General features: G+C 42.5%; 1 protein-coding gene, 1 long non-coding RNA gene and 1 other non-coding gene across 4 annotated transcripts in view; 2 read left to right on the forward strand and 1 right to left on the reverse strand.

Moving 5' to 3' along the window:
- LTA4H (leukotriene A4 hydrolase) overlaps positions 1-4,758 on the reverse strand; it is a 34,855-nt gene extending 30,097 nt beyond the window's left edge. Inside the window, exon 1 of one of the 2 annotated variants that reach the window (XM_004053709.4) lies at positions 4,401-4,758. In XM_004053709.4, the coding sequence (XP_004053757.1) occupies positions 4,401-4,559 (159 nt within the window). In that variant the 5' untranslated portion in view covers positions 4,560-4,758. The remainder of the gene's footprint in view (positions 1-4,400) is intronic. The other variant, XM_063694222.1, reaches the window with a different exon arrangement.
- On the forward strand, positions 4,749-18,373 carry LOC129525762 (uncharacterized). Its single transcript, XR_008670228.2, has 3 exons — positions 4,749-5,077; positions 16,657-16,761; positions 18,211-18,373. It is a non-coding gene; the product is annotated as an uncharacterized lncRNA (long non-coding RNA).
- On the forward strand, positions 5,061-5,132 carry TRNAD-GUC (transfer RNA aspartic acid (anticodon GUC)). The gene has a single exon. It is a non-coding gene; the product is annotated as a tRNA-Asp (tRNA).
- Positions 18,374-21,824: the final 3,451 nt, after the last annotated feature.

A 21,824-nucleotide genomic window follows, 5' to 3' on the forward strand; every position in this document is an offset into this window, starting at 1 on the left:
GTATCTTGCGTTTATAACACATGCTTATATAGATGAATTAACTGGGTCATTTCCCAGTGGAACATATTCTGTTTTCTATATTGGTTAAACTTTCCAAATCTGTTCAGAATCAGAAGTGTCATAGTGACAACTATTTTTTGTGAAACGTTTTGATATTCCCTGTGTCTGTTATAGCACTTGGCCCTACCCTTTCCTATAATACTTACTGTACTGCATTATAATGATTTCTTTTTCCATTAGACTAAGGGTTCTAAAACAGAGAATGTTACTTAGGTCTGTATTCCCAGGGTTTAGCACTCTGCCTCAAAAACACTAGGTGTCAATTAATGCATGAAGCAGGTCCTAGACCAAGAGAAAACAAAAAATGCAATGTTTAAGCTGTATTATCTCAAGTCCTAAGCCTCAACTATCATTTGCAAACTACTTTTTAAAATTCCCCTTCAAATTTCAGCGATGTTATTTAAAAAAAAAATAGTCAAAAACTGTAATAAGAAAGAAAAATAAAGAAAACTGGATTGTTGACAAGTTGGATTTAGTACTTTTTAAGAAACGTGTTAAGCATCAACAGCTCTACTAATTATAGGACATAATTTATATGTTTCACAGTATCCTCTTTGAACAATACCCTCCATCCCCCTAAAAAGCAGTTGTACTTCTCAGTAGCTGGTCAGTTGACATGGAATAGATATCTGATTCCTTTTTTGCACAGGCTGGTAGGAAGCTCCATGTCAACCCTGTGGCCCACTTCTTTTAAAGTATAGAGGGCTTTATGCCATGGGTTTTGTTTCTCCTATCCCTATTCTCTCTTCCTGCAAATTATTTAATTATTTTTAATCTTATACTATATATGTTGCTTCAAGCAGTCTCAGTCCTTTCTAGAACAAAGCAGAGTTTTTTTAAAAAAAAGCTTTATGCCTCATTATGATGTCTAAATTTACATTTTCTACTTGCTATGTGCAGGGATATGATGGAAAAAAAATAGGTTTATGTGTGAAACACAAAGCTAAAACTAAAAAAACACCTTGATTTGATTCCCAGTTGAGCCATTTACTTAGTGAAAACAAGATGGTTTGCAGTCAGAAATACCTATTGTTAACTGCTGGCTTCTGCCTTGGCCATGGCACTAAAACCTCTTGAGCCACTAACCAAAAGATCACCTAAACATTTCTGAAGGTTTCAGTGAAAAGAAACAAATGTATGAAAGTTATCATAAATTTGGAGGATCAAACTTCAGTGTAAATAACCCAAAACTTGAAAAGAATTTTAGAAAGCTTAGAATTTGTCCGATTAAGGCTCCTTCAGCATTCCTCAACATCACAAACTCTAAGAACGGAGAGGAAAAGAAGACATGACGTCTCTCCTGATTCCGCACTGGCACTGGGTCTTCCCATCTCACCTCTGAAATACAGCTGGCACTATTATCAATGTAGCCCATGTTAAGCTTAGGCACTGTTTTCTAACTGAAATCATCCATTAATCAAACTTTTGAATGTCCTCTACATGCCAGACATAGACTATACTAGGAAGTTGAGATACAAAGAGTTATGAAACACAGTCTCTACATTCAAGAGTCCACAATCTAGTGGAGGAAAGAAACAAGTTAACTTTAAATAAATATTAATTAACTAATTAATAAGGATAAGCTCCTGGTCTAAGGCTTTTGTCATAAATAAGCAAACAATTATAAACATGTTATTTTGTACCATAAATTGCCTTCCTTGTATAACACCTAACATTATTATAATTCCAGGCTCTAATTTGCTAAACAGACATGCCAACCAGAAATCACAATTTTAAAATCTTACTTTTCTCTAGATTTGGGGAATGTAAAAACAATGAGCAGATTTTTAGATTGGGACATTCTTTTCAAAATTTAAACATCCTGACTCTTGCTTACTTACAGAACAGAGGTAAAGTTTTCATTTTACAAAAGTGATGAGAACACATGGACACACAGTGGGGAACATACACTGGGGCCTACTGGAGGGTGGAGGGTAGGAGAAGGGAGAGGATCAGGAAAAATAACTAATGGGTACTAGGCTTAATACCTGGGTGACAAAATAATCTGTACAACAAGCCCTCATGAGACAAGTTTACCCATGTAACAGACCTGCACATTTGAAGTACACCTGAACTTCAAATCATAAATTTTTTAAAGTTTTTATTTTACAAAACAAAGGTAAGTGTGAGGTCACATTAAGCAGCAAAAAGCTATAAAAATGTTCATTCTTTTACTTTTTTCAGCATAGTTTATAATTTAATTTTTTAAAATAAAGGTGAAGAACAAGAACTTTCCAGTTAACTGAGAGCTTTGAGTGGGTTTGGGGCTTAGTCAAGGTTTTATTATATCTTAAACCAATTGGAATATTTCTTCTGAAATATATGTTGCAGCTAAAGATTCAAGGAAGAATTTGCTGTTCATATATTAGAAAAACCTCTTTAAATTTCTTCCACTAGCGACCTCGGTTTTGGTTTGCAATTATTCACATCTGAACACAAGTGTCCTGAATTGCTTAATTTTTAAATCTCTAGTACTTTTGAATGTAGGACATATAAACACATGTTCAAATATGGCAGTCCCACAGTGTGGTTTTTCTTTTTTTATTATTATACTTTAAGTTCTGGGGTACATGTGCAGAACGTGCAGGTTTGTTACATAGGTATACACATGCCATGGTGGTTTGCTGCACCCATCAACCCGTCAGCTACATTAGGTATTTCTCCTAATGCTATCCCTCCCCTAGGCCCCTAGCCCCAACAGGCCCTGGTGTGTGATGTTCCCCTCCCTGTGTCCATGTGTTCTCATTGTTCCACTCTCACTTATGAGTGAGAACATGCGGTGTTTAGTTTTGAAACCGCATTGAAATAGGACTTCAGCCCTGCCCAGGCAAAGTTGCTACTGCAATTAAAGATAGCATGGTACTTCAAGAAGACCAAAGTGCGATCTGCAAGGAAATAGACGCCTTCCTGCTTATAATATCTTTATTTTCTTTCTTATAGTACTTTTGTTGATTACCTATCAGTACATAGAGGAATCGACCTATTTTTCAAATCAATCAGTTTAGCAAAATGTTGAAGGACGAAGAGTAAGAAAGTAAGTACTTATTAGTTCATATTAATGAAATCAAAATGCAGATCTTTCCTACACAAGTAGGAAAAAGAGGCCTGAAAGCCACCAATTCTTATCTGCCCGATCTGATCTGATTGCTTATTGATGTGCTTTAGTAGATTTCACCATGCTACACTGTGTAAAATACACATGTAGCATCCTGCCCTGGTGAAGAAGCCGAATTTGGCTGTCTTTTCATGACCCTCTTATTTTTAAAATGATCTTCTATGAAATTCTTCAGGTGAAAGGTACCTTCAGGTGAAAGGTATAAACCAAATACTATCGGGCAATTTGAGCAAGAACATTAAATATAGGTTATGATACAGATAAAATCATTGAATAATATTCCATGAATCTACAACATTTCTTCATTCCAATGGTTATAGAGTTTGTAGAAGTATGTGTTTTCTAAGTGAAATAACTACTTGGCTCCTTGGAACCAACTATTAAAAAAGCGTATTGAATCATCCTTAGAAAATTTGAATGTCCCATCCGTTCTTAAATTATTAGAAGAAAGTTGATAAGATTAAAAAGTAGAAAGGACCCTGAAGACAGAGAGCTGCGCCTAGAGTTAGCAAGCAGGGACTGTTAGTTTCAAAGTAGGGCGGAAAGAAGAGGCCTGCCCAGCCGGGGCTGGAAATCCTAAGAGGCTTGAGAACGACTAGCAGGGAGATCCAGGGAACTAGGAGGGAGACGGATGGGTGGTGCCCTGCAGACCTGTGGATTGAAATAAGGGTTCCCGGGAGGCAACCGTGGGATCAGGGATCGACAGGACATGGGATCTGAGACTTGGGTGAGATTGTTGACTGAGGAAGGTGCCCAGGGGGCTGGGAAAAGTCTGGGGCCTGAAGAAGGGGGTTCTGGGCCGCAGGCCGAAGCACTGGGGAGGCCATGGAGTAATTAGAGCCAGGAACTAAAATTATGGGGGCTACTGCAAAGACGACACCTAAGGGCTGGGTGAGATGAGAGGAGTGGACGAGGCGCTGGATGTGCCCAGGGACCTCGGAGAGAGGATCCGGGCGAGGGGCGGAGGAGACATACGTATAAGTGGGGGGTGAGGGAAGGGATGCAGAGGCGTAAGCGGGGTTGAGAAGGGGTGCTGTGAGAGATCCGGGGGCTGAAGAGAAGTGCACAACATGAGTTGGATGGGGGCTACAGAAGAGCAGACGCGGACGTGGGGCTAGGCAGGGGCCGCGGCGGGGTGAGCCGGAGATCCGGGAGCCCGCAAGGACTAGGGGCGAGGGGCAGGGAGCCCGGGAGAGGCGGGCACTGGGCAGGCGCCCCACTGTACCAGGCTGCGCAGATTGTCCTCCTGAGACTGGACCGTGAGAGCAGCAGTCCCGGTCAGCGTCCGGCGAGTAAAGTCGACGCTGCAGCGCAGGTGCAGGTGCTTGGTCCGGCAGACGGAAGCCGGAGAGGCCAACGAACAGGTATCCACTATCTCGGGCATGGCTCTGGGGGATCACACAGCACAGCGACCTACAGCCCAACGCTCAGCTACCAGACTCGTCGATAGAGAACCTGAGGAGGAGGGAGAGAGGTAAAGAAGAGGAGGAGGGATTCGCGGTGCACGCCGGGAAAGGAAGTTTCTCAAAGTCAGACAAGCGTTGGGGGATGGGTGAAGGAACTACAAGTTCCATGGTGCCGCGCGCCAAGCGGGCGCTTGGCTACCTGGGAGCGTGTGTGTTAGGGATGTTGAGGGGGACCAAGCGAGCTCCTGGAGCTGAAGAAGAGGAGGGGAGTAGGGGCAGTTAGAAGGGTGGCCGAAGGGAAATGATGAGAATGGAGGGGGAGATAAAACTGAACACTACCATTTTGGCTCTGTTCAACTTTCGTGGAAGCTGTGGTGGCAAACATAAGAAAATCAGGTTCATCGGTGTTTGCATGTAGCGAGGGCGGGGCGGAGCAAAAACGTAGAAAAGGCCTATCAAGAGGCCATCTTTCGTGCGGTTCCTCGTTAGTATAGTGGTGAGTATCCCCGCCTGTCACGCGGGAGACCGGGGTTCGATTCCCCGACGGGGAGGCACAGTAATTCATTTTGTTTTACCTGTAAGTAATTCAAGGTTTAAACAGTTGTTTTGTCAGTTTCAGTGTTTATTATGTACATCCCCAGAACCTGCATCTCTCAAACGGAGAAAGCCAACATTCCCATCTTAGAAACTAATGAATTTCTATAAAAGTTATGCACTGGTCGCAATGGGAGTGCAGAGCTGGGACATCTAGCTCAGCTCTGGGGCCCTTGTGGCAGATGAAGGAGGATTGAAGGATGCCTTGCCTTTAGGGTGGGGCCTCAAAATTAAAACTGGAAAAATTGGAAGAGGCTAGGTTTCGTAGGACCTTAAACAGGTGGCCTTTTAGTCCTGGGTGCATTAATGGGGGACCCACTGAAGAGTTTTCAGCAGGGGACTGATAAAGCATGGTCAGACTCATGTTATAAAATGCGGTATCAAAACCATTAGCAGGAGATTTAGGAAACTATTAAAATGGCTCAATCAGAAGATGCTGGGGGCCTGACATAGGTAAGTAGTAAGTTAGGATAGAGAGGAAGGAATGAATGGAAGGAATACTTAGATAAGTGGATTCACAGATTGAGAGGAGACGAAGGTGGCCCAGGCTTTCAGCTTCAGTGGCTGGCTAGTCATTAACCAGAGGTAGTAGTCTATATGAAGAGGACAGTATGTTAGGCTGTACTTGCATTGCTATAAATACCTGAGACTGGGAAGAAAAGGGGTTTAATTGGTTTACAGTTACGCAGGCTGTACAGGAAGCATAGCTCCGGTATGCTTCCAGGTAGGCCTCAGGAAGCTTACAATCATGGCAGAAGGTGAAGAAGGGGCAGGCCTCTACATGGCCCGAGCAAGAGCAAGAGATTGCGGGGCCGGTGCCACACACTTAAACAATCAGATCCCACAAGACACTGTGGCGAGGACAGCACCAGGCCATGAGGGATCTGTCCCCGTGACCCAAACACCTCCCACCAGGCCCCACCTCCAACACTGGAGATTATAATTCAACATGAGATTTGGTAGGGACATATATTCAAACTAAATCAGACAGATTTAAGGGGAAGATGCTAAATTCAATTTTGGACATATGAAATTTGAGAACCTATGGGAGTCGAAGTGGAGATGTCCATGAGTCACTTGGATATTTAAGTCCATAGCTCTGGGGAAGTGCCAGGTAGATGTGACCACGTCACATAACGTGGTGGATGAAATTATGACAGTGGGTAAGCTCAACCCAAGAAGAGTGTGTAAAGAGAAGGGTAATGAAAACAGGTTGGAAGCTGAGAGAACACCAGAATTTATTGTTTTAAAAAGGGCTAGAGGAAGAGAAACCCATGAAATAAACCAGAAAGAGCCAACCAACAATGCCAGATGCAGTCCAGAGGACCACCGAAGTAAGAAGTGAAAATTCTCTAGATTTGGCAGTGGGGTGAGAATGGGGAAGGTGGTGATTTTGTTGACTGCCGTGATTTGGTTGAAGATGGAAGCCAGAGAGTAGTGGATTGAGCAATGAAGAGAAGAGGGAGGTGAAGCATAAACCACTGTCAAGTTGCTTGGCCAATGTGAGAAGGGAAGATAAAGGGGAAGCTAGAGAGAGAGGAATGCAGCATTGAGAAAGTTTTTTTTTTTTTTTTTTTTGAGACGGAGTCTCGCTCTGTCGCCCAGGCTGGAGTGCAGTGGCGCAATCTCGGCTCACACAAGCTCCGCCTCCCGGGTTCACACCGTTCTCCTGCCTGAGCCTCCAAGGACTACAGGCGCCCGTCACCAAGACCGACTAATTTTTTTTTTTTGTATTTTTAGTAGAGACGGGGTTTCACCGTGTTAGCCAGGATGGTCTCCACCTCCTGACCTTGTGATCCACCCACCTCGGCCTCCCAAAGTGCTGGGATTACAGGCGTGAGCCACCGCGCCCGGCCGAGAAAGTATTTTTTTAATGTTTGCTTTTTAGGGCAAGAGAAAACTTTAACATGTTTAGATATACAGGTGAAAGGGTTTCTGGAGAAGAGGAAAGTTTCTGCAGAAGGATTGACTCAGAGGCAAAAAGGTAGAGAAGAAGAAGAAAGTAAAGATTTCAGAGGTGTGAGGGATAGTTGATGGGTTGAGCATGCTGGTATGGTTCAATTCTCTATCAAAAGTGACGAAACTTAGCTCCAGCAACAACAACAAAAAACTGCTATATTTCTGGATACCCTTGTGTTGGCCCCTGCAAGCCAAAGGAAAATAAAATAAAACAAAAAAATCCCAAACTATGAAATCTAATACCTTACACATGCATAGGTCCTAATTCATAGGGTGTAAGAATTTGTCATCAACATTTGCATTTTCGGATTTTTTTGGCAAGTGTCCTGTTGCCCAGGCTGGATACAGTGGCATGATCATGGGTAACTGCACATTCAACCTCCTGGACTCAAGCGATTCTTGTGCCTCAGCCTCCAAGTAGCTGGGACTGCAGGCGCCCGCCACCACGCCTGGCTAATTTTTATATTTTTTGTAGAGATGGGGTTTTGTCATGTTGCCCAAGCTGGTCTCAAACTTCTGGGCTCAAGGGATCCACCTGCCTTGGCCTTCCAAAGTGCTGGGATTACAGGTATGAGCCACCACACAGAGCCGCAAACATTTTTTGAGGTCACCAAATCTAGGGTGACAAATACAATAGATACCATAGAATTCATTTAGTCAAATAATACACAATCAAATCATCTTATTTATCTAGTATGGAGAAAGGATAGTTTGTTTTAATAAGAACGTCATTATCATCATCTTCTATTATTGATTACCAGGAACCCACAGAGTTTATGCCACTTGTGTTTAAGTAAAAATATCCACACACAACCACAAATAAATTCCTCCATTAATATATTCATCAAAAAATAAATTACAGTAGGAATTGTTTTCTGAGATACCACTCACCCCAAATATAGAATGTACAAAATTTGCAATTTACAAGCAATTGGAGTATTATTGATATCCAATGGGGAATTGAGAATGCTTCAAAAAATGAGGCTTTCCACTGCATCTATAAAAGAAGGGTAAGGCTGGGCACAGTGGCCCACACCGGTAATCCCAGCACTTTGGGAAGCTGAGGCAAGCAGATTGCTTGAGCCCAGGAGTTCGAGTTCAGCCTGGGCAATGTGGTGAATCCCTGTCTCTACAAATAATAGTAATAATAATAATAAAAGAAGGGTAATATCAGGGTTTAGTTACCAAAGGAGACTTAAAGATGAAAAGATGATCTATATAAAATATTATGAAAAGAAATAATACCTATATTTATAGAGCCGCATGAACAGGAAGAATTCCAGCCCTGCCATTCACCTGGAAAAGTTACTTAATCCCTCAATCCCCTCAGGATAATTGAGGCACCTGTGGCCCGTGCAGTTGTTGAAAAGATGAAATGAGATAAAGTATGGGAACTGCTTGGCACTGTGATTGGCACAGATTGGGCATTTGTTACATGTTAGCTAATACGGTTATTGCTGTTGGCTTTTATTTTGTCTATTTTAACCACTGTAATGTTATTTTTCCTTGTTGTGTTAGCAAGAGCTTTTAGGACAACCTGGGAAGTGAGAAGCAACCACGGTTTGTACAGCAAAACAAGTCACACCAAATTAGGCCTCTAAAAAGGAATGGCAACATTAGCAAAGATATGTTTTGAAATGCATTTACGGGAAATTTCAATTGTTGCACAAATACTTCCCTTAAAAGGGCAAAAAGATTTTGCATTGTTTTCTCCCCTTCCTTTACATATACCTTTCCTTTCTTGAAATAGTCAATGTAATTTGCAGATATTTATTAAATGCATTCTACTACACTGTGCTACCTAGAAAATAATTGGGGAAGGTTCTGTCTTACCTCTTGGATAATTTATACTCTAGTACCCAGCTGTACTAATGACCTAAGACAACATGGTGTTAAGAGGAGACTAAGGCCCAAGAAAAACTATACATGAAATTCTAGAGGGACAAGTTCTATCCCTTTGGAAAAAGTCAAGAATAACGTCATGATTAACATAGCATTTGAGATGGGATTTGAGGATGAGCAGAATATTAATAGGAAAAACGGTAGCATTGAGCATGGGGAGTGGGAGGTGAGCAGATTTTTCAGGTGGACTTAGCAGGAATCAAGGCGTGGGGCCAGAAGTAGAGATGTGTTTGGGAAAGAACAATTCTGAAGGTACGAAGTCCTACAAGTTAATGCAGTGCCCTCACACACTCCTCAATAATCTGCCTTTCTTCTTTCCTCTCCGGGTTATACATCTGGCATGATAGAGATCATTAGTTGTCTCCTAATACCTATATATCTTTTCATCCTTAGTAGTAAAACCTTCCATGTTTAGCTGGACACATGGCCACCCGGAAGTAGACATTTCCCAACCTTCTTTGCAGTTAGGCCATGCCATTAAGTTCTGTCCAATGGAATGTAAGTGGAATTGTCAATTATGACTTCCAGGAAGTGTCCTTAACAGTAACTTTATTTTCTTTTTAACCTTTTCTCTATTCTTTTCCTGGAATGTAGATAAGATACATTGATGGCTAGAGCTCTGACTACCATGTTGTATCATGATGTTGGAGCCATGTGCTGAGAGTGGTGGAGCAGCAAGGTAGAAGGAGCCATGAGCTGGAAATAGCCAGGTCTCTGGGGATCTTGGAAACCCCATGTGAACTGCTCTGAATTTCTCAAAGAAATAAATTTCTACTTTGTTTAAGACGGTGTTATCTTGGGTTTTCTGTCCTTCACAGGGAACTCAATTTTTACTAAGACTCCTGGTCTCAGTTGGGTGAGTTTATCAGTTTTGCCCCAGATACTTGCCCTTATCTGTTGGTTTTCCACCACATTATCATGGACAGATCTTTCTTCCTTCTTGCTTGTGTTATCTGCTAGAGCATTCTTTCTAATGTAATCGTCTCACTCCCCTGCTTAAAATCCTTCAAGGTCTTACTAACATTGCCAGTTGATATTATCTGCCTTTTTTGATTTAAGGCCCATTTTCAAATACTAGAATTTTTGGCATACAATCCAAGGGATTAAAAGATGAATGTAAGCTTTTTTTTTTAAAGAAACCTTTGGCAAATTTTTTTTAAATAACCAGTTATTCGCAGTATATTATAATATTATATTTGTATGCTTTTATGATTTTTTAAATCTGAAATTATATTAAAATGAAAGATGAGTCTCATTTCTTGTATAAGTTCACTTTTTTGTTGTTGTTATTTTGGCATTTGATGTTTGTAAGAGTTGAGAATCCTAATTTTCTGAGAAATGACATGGAAGACTGCAGCAGTACCTCTGGACTCCACAGTTGGGTGCTCTTCGAGACCATGTTGCCATTTAAACAGAATGGTTTCCTCCCTTTGCTCTGCCTGCTGATGTGGTCTAGCTAGCTCCTGATTAAACTCTGCCTCTTGCCTCTTTTTTACAGAAATGTGTATCCTCTACATGCATCAAAACATCACACTATACCCCATAAATACATACACTTTTTATGTCAATTAAAAAAAAACAAAAAAAGAAATGTGTATCCACCTTTACACCAAGTTAAATCACTCAGCTTATTATCTTCAAAGTAGTATAAACCCCCAGTTGTTGTTGTTTTTGAGGCGGAGTCTCTCTCTGTCGCCCAGGCTGGAGTGCAGTGGCACAATCTCGGCTCACTGCAAGCTCCGCCTCCCGGGTTCACGCCATTTTCCTGCCTCAGCCTCCTGAGTAGCTGGGACTACAGGCGCCCGCCACCACGCCCAGCTAATTTTTTGTATTTCTAATAGAGACGGGGTTTCACCGTGTTAGCCAGGATGGTCTCAATCTCCTGACCTCGTGATCCGTCCACCTCGGCCTCCCAAAGTGCTGGGATTACAGGCGTGAGCCACCGCGCCTGGCCATAAACCCCCCAGGTTTAAATTAAACATTTGTTTTTGTTTTTGTTTTTGACAGGGTCTTGCTCTGTCACCCAGGCTGAAGTGCAGTGGCACGATCTCAGATCATTGCAACCTCTGCCTCCTGGGCACAAGTGATCCTCCACCTGAGCCTTCTGAGTAGCTGGGACCACAGGCACAAGCCACTATGCCGAGCTAATTTTTGTATTTTTAGTTTGTTTGTTTGTTTGTTTGTAGAGACAGGGTTTTGCCATGTTGCCCAGGCTGGTCTCGAGCTCCTGAGCTCAAGCAATGTGCCCATCTCAGCCTCCCAGAAAGTGCTGGTATGGCAGGCCAGGTCCACTAACGCAGGCCTCCATAACAACTGTTTCAGTACTGACTGAGTGGTTAAATTAAATATTAAAAGCCAGTACCCTTATACAAAGGCTGGAATGTAACAAAAGCTCACCAAGAGTTTTGCCTAGGCCTTTCCTGAACCTTAAAGCATGATTAAACAAGTTTATTGGGAGTTCGAAGGAACTCCCCAAACCTCCATGATTTAGCAGGAGACAAGATAAGGGTAATCACCCCAGCACCTGCACCCATTTAGATTAATTTACTGACGCTCCACAGGAAGGTCTTCAAGACTCAGACATTAGTTACAGACGGAAAGAAGTTAATCACTTACATCTTTAGATGAATGCACACTTACATATAGACATATAGCTTAGAAGGTATATAAGCTCTGGAAAACTTTGTAATTTTGAGTTGGTCTGGTGATAATTTCCAGGCCTTCTCCTTAGAAAAAAATAAAGGTCACTATTCCCGTAACCGGTTACAGAAATAAAAACTCGCTTCCTCCCCAGTTCACCTGCATCTCATTATTGGGCCACAAGAAATAGCAGCCTGACCCTCACTTTGGTCCAAGAACACTGGGATTACAGACGTGACCCACCATGCTCAGCTAAATCAAACTTATTTCTATATATTGGTCCACAGCAATGTTCATGATTGATAAATGACCAGTCTTACTGTGGCCACCAGGTCTGTCAGGGTCTTGATCCTGCTTACCATTCCCATCTCATACTTCATTCTTCCCCCAAAGCACTCTGTCCTTGGACTGCACCTTCACATCAGCCTATCTCACAACTCCACTTCTTCGCTTTTGTGTTATTTCTCCAGAAACATGTTGCTCCTCTTTGCTTTCTCCACATTCTGCCTAGAAAACTCCCTGATGCAACCTGCAGTGGTTGGCAAAGTGAGAACATGTCGGGTAGACCCGGGAGGTGAATTGAAGGGGTAGGCAGGGACTCGACTTGAAAGAACCTCACATGCCTTGAGAAGGAGCTTGGAACTTACCTTTAAGGCTGCAAGAAGTCGACGAGTCTTAACTGGGATATGCATGGTCGGTACTTGTCTTTTAGAAAGATTTCTCTGTGGCAGCATGGGAGACAGATTAGAGGAGGTGTAGACAGGAGGAGAGAAAATAAACTCCCAAGCCCATGCATCCTCTTGCCCTCTTCCCTTGTTGCTTTAAAAGACAAACATGCGCCTGTAGTCCCAGCTACTCGGGAGGCTGAGGCAGGAGAATGCCGTGAACCCCGGGGGGCGGAGTCTGCAGTGAGCTGAGATTGAGCCACTGCACTCCAGCCCGGGCGACAGCGAGACTCCGTCTCAAAAAAAAAAAAAAAAAAAAAAAAAAAGACAAACATGTAGTTCTTTTCCATTTAGAGAGTTTTATTGGTGATTATTATAGGAAAACAGACTGGAGAGAGAATAAAAGTAAGAGCTGCAGCAATTCTCAGGTGAGAGATGATGGTGGCTTGGACCCAGGAGTCAGCAGTAGAATTAGTAAGAAGTGATCAAATTCAGCATAAATTTTGAAGGCAGACCTACTAGGATTTCTTGGCAGTTTAGATATGGAGTATGAGGGAAAGGGAGGAGTCAAAGATAATGCCAAGACTTTTGACCTGATAAACCAGGAAAATGTAGTAGGATTAGCTGAGAAGGAGAGATTGTGGGAGAAGCAGACTGGAGTGGGCGAGGGTAAATTCAGGAGTCCAATCCTTTTCTCCCCCCTAATTTTATTTACTTATTTATTTAGAGACAGCGGTCTTGCTATGTTGCCCAGGCTGGTCATGAACTCCTGGCCTCAAACCATCCTCCTGCCTCAGCCTCTCAAAGTGGTGGGATTACAGGTGTGAGCCACTGTGCCCAACTCAATCTTTCACGTATTCAATCTGAGGTGTCTGTGATTCGAGTGGAGGTGCTGAGTAGGCAGTTGGACATATGAGTATGAGTCCAGAAGAAAAGCTGGAACTGGGCTGGAGATACACATTTGGGAGTTCAGCATGTGGATGGCACAGGGGGAAGAAGAGACGCTAGCTGTGGAGACTGGAAAGGAATGGCCTCGATGAAGAAGGAAAACCAAGGAAGTCCGTGTCTTGGATGACAAGTGACATCTGGAAAAATAAAGGAGCAGTGTGGTCAGGGAGCCTGTTGAAATTCTGACTATGGATGACTCACTGTTTTGTGTAAAAAGGGGGAAGACAATTTATTCTAAAAATTTGTTCATATCTACATAAAATACTTCTGGAGGGATGCTCAAGAAACTCATGGTATTGTTTGCCTGTGTGGACAGAGAAGGAAGGCCAAGGAACAGAGGTGAAAAGTAGATATTTCAACTGAATAATCTTGTAAGCCTTTTGAATTTTAATGTGAATATATTTCCCAGTCAAAAGGGTATTTATTGATATGAAAAAAATAAAGGTCACTGGAATCCCAAACCACAAACAAAAACAGCCCTTGCTGACTTCCTGTGGACTTCATAGTGTCTACCACTGGCCCCACAGGGCTCTGCAGCTTCCACTTGAGTGGCTCGATACACCCTGCGTCAGCCATGCTGAACCAAGGTGTTCAAGCTCTCTGCACTCTCTTGCCCTTCCTTGAGCCTGCATGCCCTTCCCACTCCCACTCTTCCCGCAACCTTGGCAGGGCTCTCCTCCTCCCCTTCAGGACTCTGCCCCCCACCACCCTCCAGTCTGGGCTAGAGTCTAGTAGAATCTCCCTTGCTAAGAGAACAAGGTGCATGTGACACCCTTCTCTTCCTCCCTTCAGTGTGTGAGCAAATAGAAGAAATGATTTTAGCCACATTTTTAATGTTCACCTTACAACATAGTTGAGGCAATCCTGACCAGTTTCTCCATCTTCTGTGAAATTTCTTCTTCCTTGTGCAGCCATGCACATGAATTCTATATTTATAGTCACATCTCCAGTCTGTTCTGCATGTCAAGAAAAGGTTTGGGACCGGGTGCGGCAGCTCATGCCTGTAATCCCAGCACTTTGGGAGGCCAAGGTGGGCAGATCACCAGGTCAAGAGATCAGGAGCATGTTGGCCAACATGGTGAAAACCCATCACTACTAAAAATATAAAAATTAGCCGGTCATGGTGGCGCACACCTGTAGTTCCAGCTATTTGGGAGGCTAAGGCAGGAGAATCGCTTGAACCCAGGAGGCAGAGATTGCAGTGAGCCGAGATCGCACCGCTGCACTACAGCCTGGTGACAGAGCAAGACTCCATCTAAAAAAAAAAAAAAAACAAAAAACAAAAAAAAACCAAGGTTTGGCAGCTGGGAAGGCCAAAATGAAAGAAGCACGAGAAAAAGTTCTGCCAATTTTGTAAAATAGCGTAAGTGGTCTCCTCCCAGATCCCTTTCTGGCACCCCACCCCACCCTATGGTTGACCGCAGGCAGAGTCTGGAAAGCCCCACAGCCACCCGTGTCTCCTCCCACACAGTTCTGTCTTTTATTTCTCGGCTTGTGTCCTTGGGAGGGACTGGCCTGAACCAAATAGGCTGTCACGCTGTCCTGAGTTGGAGCCAGACAGTGCCCACCATCACATGGCCTTCTCTCTTAGGTCTCACAAAGTGTGTTTGAAGATCAGCAGCATCTGCACCTCCTAGAAGCCTCATCAGAAATGCAGATCTTGGCCGGGTGGCTCATGCCTGTAATCCCAACACTTTGGGAGGCCGTGGTGGGCAGATCACTTGAGGTCAGGAGTTCAAGACCAGCCTGACCAACATGGCAAAACCCCATCTCTACTAAAAATACAAAAATTAGCTGGGCATCTTGGTGTGCATACCTGTAATCCCAGCTACTTGGGAGGCTGAGTCTGAGGCATGGCGTGCACCTATAATCCCAGCTCCTTGGGAGGCTGAGGCAGGAAAATTGCTTGAACCCAGGACGTGGAGTTTGCAGTGAGCCGAGATCACGCCACTGCACTCCAGCCTGGGCAACAGAGCAAGACTCCGTCTCAAAAAAAAAAAAATGCAGATATCAGGCCTGCTCTGACCTGCTGGATCAGAATCCACATTTTATTCAGATCCCCAGGTGATCTGTGTGCATTTTAAATGAGATTACTGCCTTAGAGGCTCAAGAAATACTTTTGGCATTGGAGAAAATTCAGTCCAAGTGTTAATCAAACATGTCAGGACTCCTTCTCTTAGGGTCCACTGCCCTTGACCGCCATATCAGTACTCTCTTAATACCCTAGTGTTATCCTCAACAAAGCATTTACCACACTGCATCATTGTCAGTTTACTTGTCAGCCTTCCCTACTACATGGTGTGTCTTTAAGACCCTGATTGTATATTCTCCCTCTCAGCACATGTCTGTTGTATGGATGAACAAACGTATAAATGAGCGAATGAGATTTCACATGAGGTTCCAGGCATTCTTTTATTCAGTGTTTCACTCTGTGTTGACTTTGCAGCAAAGAAAAAGCCACCTTCTGCACTTGCCCTTGTCCTCTGATGCCACCAGGCAATGTTTGTTTGTGATACAGAATACCCTTGCCAGCCCACCCCCCAACTAATGGTAAACACTTTTAAAAACATTGTTATTGAAGCATCCTATCCATTCATAAAAATGCACATATTGTAAGTGTATAGCTCACTGAACTTTATAAACTGAGCATGCCAGTGCAATCAGCACCCAGATCAGAAACAGAACATTACCACCACCGCACTGTTGCCTCCCTTAAGTTCCGTTTCAGTCTCTATAAATCCTGCTTCCTAGGGGTAACCACTGCCTGACTTCCAATAGCATATTACCTTGACCTGTTCGGCTATTTATCTTTCCTTTGCATAAACAGACACGTACAGTATATTCTGTCATGCCTGGCTCCTTGGCTCAACATTCCTTTTGCAAGATTTCTCCATAATGTTGTGTGTACATCTAGGCTGTGCATACTCACTGCTCTACAGTGTTCCATGTGTGGATATACCATGATTTACTTATCCTTTCAACCGTGGATAGACATGTGGGTGATTTCCAGTTCTGAGTTATTATTATGAATGGTGCTGTTATGGACATTCTGGTACGTGTCTTTCAGTGAACACATTGTAGCCAGGTTTTGACATGCTGCTTTGAAGTTTAGACAGTTGCACCCTGCCAGGAGATTTCCTTTAAGACCCCTGCACCAGGCCAGAAACATTCACTGCATTGCAGCAACCTGATTCTGTAGTTGTTAACACAAATCCAACACCCTTCTCCCTACCCCAGCTTGGGTAGGGGTTAAAAGTAGATGAAGTAGGGAGGGAAGCTATTTTCAAGTTACGAGAAAAAGTTCTTTACAACTGCTGGCCTTGATCATACTTTATTTTCCTCTCACTCACTTCCGTTTCTTTTCCAGGTAAGCCTGATTGCAAGCTTCATTGTACCTGTTTCTTTCTGACTCAGATTCCAGCTCAGCTTACATTTTTCCCACTAAGTAGGCAGTGATATTTCATCACAGCAGGTACTTACACCTTTTGTTCTGATGACTTAAAGCACAAGTAGGTTTTGATAAGTGCTTGCAGGGTTTCATTTTCAAAAGTCCTATTTCTGTGTCATATTTGTTGGCTTTGAGCCCAGTTTCTCTTGCTCTGCCAACAGAGCAGGTTATGCCTATTTGCTCATGGAAATAACATTTTCATGAGCAAAGGCTAACCCCAAATGCTTTCCTCCTAAACATTCTTCTCATCTACAAATCCATGTTTGAGGAACTATTATTTTGTCATTTCTTACAAAAGGTTTTTATTTGAAATTCAGAGTTGAGTAAACCCATGGAAGAGACTCACATGGTTGACTCACTCTCTGCCCTCTCCTGCACATGTGTCTCAGAATTTCTTAAACCCAGCCGAGCACTTCCGCAAACCTCCCAGATCTGACCTCCTCCTCCCTTCCAAGCTGCTTCCCCTTGGCTTCCAAAGCAGCCCCCTTCTCCTTTCTTCCTCACACACACCCTGCACCCCACTCAGCTCTATCCAACCAATGCACAGTCCTGGAAGGCCCTCCATACCCACTTCTCTCACCTCTGCTCACTGCCCCCTTTCGCCATAGATATATTCCCAGTGTATTTTTCTCTCTTTCGGTCATTAATTCTTCTGAACATGAACTTCACATACCTATGTATGTATGTATGTATGTGTACACGTACATATATACATGCAGTTAATCCTCATTATTCATGGATTTGGTGTTTACAAGTTTGCTTACTTGCCAAAATTTATTTGTTATTCCAAAATCAATATTTACAGAGCTTTTGTGGTCACTCTTGGACACACTCAGAGCTGTGAAAAATTTGAGTCTCCGGAGGAACACAGTCTCAACTGAGGTTAAACAAAGTGACCCTCTGCCTTCCTGCTTCTGTGCTTATACTGTAAACAAGTGTCCTTTTTGCAGTCTAGTGTCACCTTGTTTACACATTTGTGTGCTTTTCGTTGGTGATTTTGCAGTTTAAAATATTCCCCAAATGGGTGCTGAAGTGCTGTCTAGGGTTAAGCGCAAGAAGGCTGCGATGTGTTTAGGGACAAAGTGTGTGTGTTAGATAAGCTGCATCAAGCATGAGTTACAGTGCTGTTGGCTGTGATTTCAATGTTAATGAATCAACTATATATTACAAAAGTGTCTTGAAACAAAAATGTATACAATGAGATTTTGTATTGATTGACGAAAATGTGAACAGAGGCTCTCAGGAACCTACTATATTTCCCCTGGGAGCAAAGGTTCAGGATTCACTAATGCAATGTTTATGAACTTTCTAAGATATAATTACTGCAAATCATGAGAATCGACTGTATATATTTCTTGTCCTTCTGGTTAATTTGTATTTGTTTCTTTATACCTTTCTCACTCTGTTCCCGAAGAAGTGGAGAGGGGCAGTTTCTTCCAGGTATACCTTACAATTCTGTCATCTCTATTGTAGCCCCCAGCTCAGTACAAACAACATAGTAGGTCCTCAAAAGATTCAAAAGGAATAAAAGGAGTGGAGAAAGGAAGGAACAAAAGAAGGAACGATGGCAGAATGAAAAGACGCACCATGGAAGCTGAGGGTGCTGCTTATCTAAGCGGGCGTGGCTTCCCAGAACTTCTCATCTCTCACTCCTTAAATGCTTCCTCTTTATTTCATTGAATCATTGAACTAGAATAATATAATATCAGAAATCAAGTTATATTTTATGATAGATTTGGCTTTTTCTGCTGCTCTTTGCAAAATCTAACAGAACAAACCTTCCAGGTTCTTTGATTTTTTTTTCAAACTTTTCTTCTCCCTCTCCTCATCCTCTACTCCTTGATCTTCACTTGGAGAGGGACAATTCTAGAATTCCCGAACTCTAGGCCAAAAGGAAGTGGGCAATCATGGCAAGCATAAACACATCCATGGCAAGTTATCAGACACCTTTTGTGGGTACTAAACAGCAGGGATGCCCACTTGTCCCTTGGAAGTTTGCAAACGTACTGGGAAAATGGGGACTATAAAATTAAACCACCAAAGATCAGTGTGGGAGACTGAATAATTAAAGGGTATCCAGGTGGACCAGTCACAAACGCTGTAGGAGCTCAATGGAGACATCAGTGGGCATCTTCCTGGAAGCAGTGAGGCTTGCATGGAAATAAAAAACAGGGGGTTCTAATTTTTGTTATTGTTCACCAATATCAGCAAAAAAGGTGGGCACACCCTCAATAAATGTTTGCAAATTCTTTACATGTGCTAATTAATCATATCTTAAGATGCAAAATACATTGAGGGCAAGGTTTACTCTTAACAATGGTCAATGTAAATCCTTACTTTAAATAAGCATCTTATAATTATGATTTGCATGGGGGGCACATTTTGTCAGATCTTATTTGTCATCATTATTTTGTTTTGTTTGTTAATACACTCATCTTATCTTGGAGTAGGAGAATTATTAGGTCTGCTAATCTTTCTTGTTGCTCACTGTTATTTTGCTATGGCAGCTCAAGCTGAGACAGAAATTGGTACCAGGATGGGTGCTGCTATAACAAATGTATAAAAATAGCAAAGACATGGAATCAACCTAGGTGCCCATCAATGATGGATTGGAAAAGAAAATGTGGTACATATACACAATGGAATACTATACAGCCATAAAGAAGCTGTCCTTTGCAGCAACATGGATGCAGCTAGAAGCCATTATCTTGAGTGAATTAACACAGAAACAAAATTAAATACTGCATGTTTTCACTTATAAGTGGGAGGGAGATAAACACAGGGTACACACAGGCATAAAGATAGAAACAATAGACACAGGGGACTCCAAAAGGGGAAAGGGAAGGAGGGAGGAAAGAGAGTTGAAAAACTACCTATTGGGTACTATGTTCATGTTCACCATTTGGGTGACAGTTCAGCAGAAGCCCAAACCTCAGCATTAGGCAATATATTCATGTAACAAACCTGTACATGTACCTCCTGAATCTCAAATTAAAATAATACTACTAATAATAAAGGCCAAAGTATTTCAGAGGGAGGAAGAATTTGCATGGTGAAATTTGCATAGTGAAATTGGCATCCATATGGTGCATAAGGGATATCTTTGGATCTTCTGAATTACATTATATATATTTTTTAAATTAAAATAAATTCTAAAAATGTGGAAGCAGTAATGATGCAGGGTGATGGGTAAGGCTAAAAGAGTTTTGAGATACATGCTAGAAAAAGCCAAGGTTGCTGTGAAAAAATTGCTAAAAATGATTCTGGTGAGGACTCAAAAAGAGCTTCTGTCTTCCTTCTTTGAGGATGCGTAAACAATCGTGAACAGAATGCTAGCAGAAATATAGGTGGCAAAGGCTATTCTGTGAGGCCTCAGATGGAAATGAGGAACATGTTATTGGACAATGGAGAAAGTCCTTTTTATAAAGTGGCAAATAACTTACTGAATTGTTTATGTTCTAGTGTTTTGTGGACGGTAGAACTTTCAAACAATGAAATTGGATAGTTGGCTGAGGCCATTTCTAAGCAGAGTGCTGAAAGAGCAGCTTGGTTCCTCTTGACCACTGATAGTAAAATTTAAGAAGAGAGAAATGAATTGAAGAAGAAATTGTTAACAAAAAAATAACCAGCACTTAAAGATTTGGAAAATTCTTAGCCTGTCCTTACTGCAAAAAAAATGAGAAACCATGTTCAGAAGAGTTAGGCCAAGCATGGTGGCTCCTTCTATAATCCCAGCACTTTGGGATGCCAAAGCAGGCAGATTACTTGAGCTCAGGAGTTCAAGACCAGCCTGGGCAACATGGTGAGACCCCATCTCTATTTTAAAAAATAAAAAAAGAAAAGAAAAGAAGAGATTATTAAGAGTGTGGCTGGTCACCCATTTGATAAGGAGAGTAGTGTGAGTATCAACCATGGACCTAATCAGCCATCTCAACAGAAGCCAGAAATAGAGTTGGGATTATTCCAGGAGAAATAATGCTTTAGTCCCCTGCCAGTTGGGACTAAAAGGAAAAGAGAAAACAAGATGGAATGAAGTAAGGCTGTGAATATGCAACACCCTTCAGGAAAAGAGAGGAAGGATCCCAAAGGCAATTCAGACATCATCAGGGCTGCTACTCCCACCACACGCCCAGAGTGGAAAGGCCCCTGGGGAACAAGGCTGCCTCCATCTTGGTTTCAAAGAGTGGGACTGCTACTCAGCACTCATGTGGGTGTGGCCCTCACAGCCAGCCATGTGGGCAGTGGTACACTGAGCTGAAGAAGCAGGGACACCCCACTGAAAGATGGGGGTGATACCTTCCAGTGGTTCTGGAAGGGAGGACCACCACCCCAGTGGGCCTACAGGGCAGAGCATTCTTTGAGCCAAAGAGGATTGTATTTCAGTTTTAAAGCCTAATGAAGTTTGACTTCTGGATTTTGGATTTCTTGGTACTTGTCACCCCTTTCTACCTTTCAATTTCTCCCTTTTGGAATAGGAATATCTATCCTGAGCCTGTTCCATCATTGTATTTCGGAAGCACATAACTTGTCTGGTTTCACAGATACACAGTTGGAAAGCAATTTTGCCTTAGGGTGAATTTTGAGTCTCACTCATATTGGATTTACATGATATTTAGATGAGACTTTAAACTTTAGAGTTGATGCTGGAATGAGTTGACTTTTGAGACTGTTAAGATGGAATGAATGTATTTTAAATGCAAGGAGGATGTGAATTTTGAGAAGGACAAAGGGCAGAATATTATGAACTAAACGTTTAAGTCTCCCCCAAATTCATATATTGAAGCCCTAACCCCCAATGTGAGGGTATTACGAGGTGAGGTCTTTGGGAGGTAATTAGGTTTGGATGAGGTCATGAGGGTAGATCCCTTGTGATGGAATCAGTGCCCTTATAAGAAGAAGAGAGACTAGAGCTTTCTCTCTCTGCCATGTGAAGATACAGCAAGAAGGTGGCCATCTGCAAGCCAGGAAAAGGGGCCATGGCAAACACTGAATCTGCTCACAGTCTGAACTTGAACTTGTCAGCCTCCAGAATTGTGAGAAATGAATATCTGTTGTTTAAGCCATCCAGTCTATAATATTTTGTTTTG

This window comes from Gorilla gorilla, chromosome 10 (assembly GCF_029281585.2).
Source record: "Gorilla gorilla gorilla isolate KB3781 chromosome 10, NHGRI_mGorGor1-v2.1_pri, whole genome shotgun sequence".
NCBI classification, from domain to species: Eukaryota; Metazoa; Chordata; class Mammalia; order Primates; family Hominidae; genus Gorilla; species Gorilla gorilla.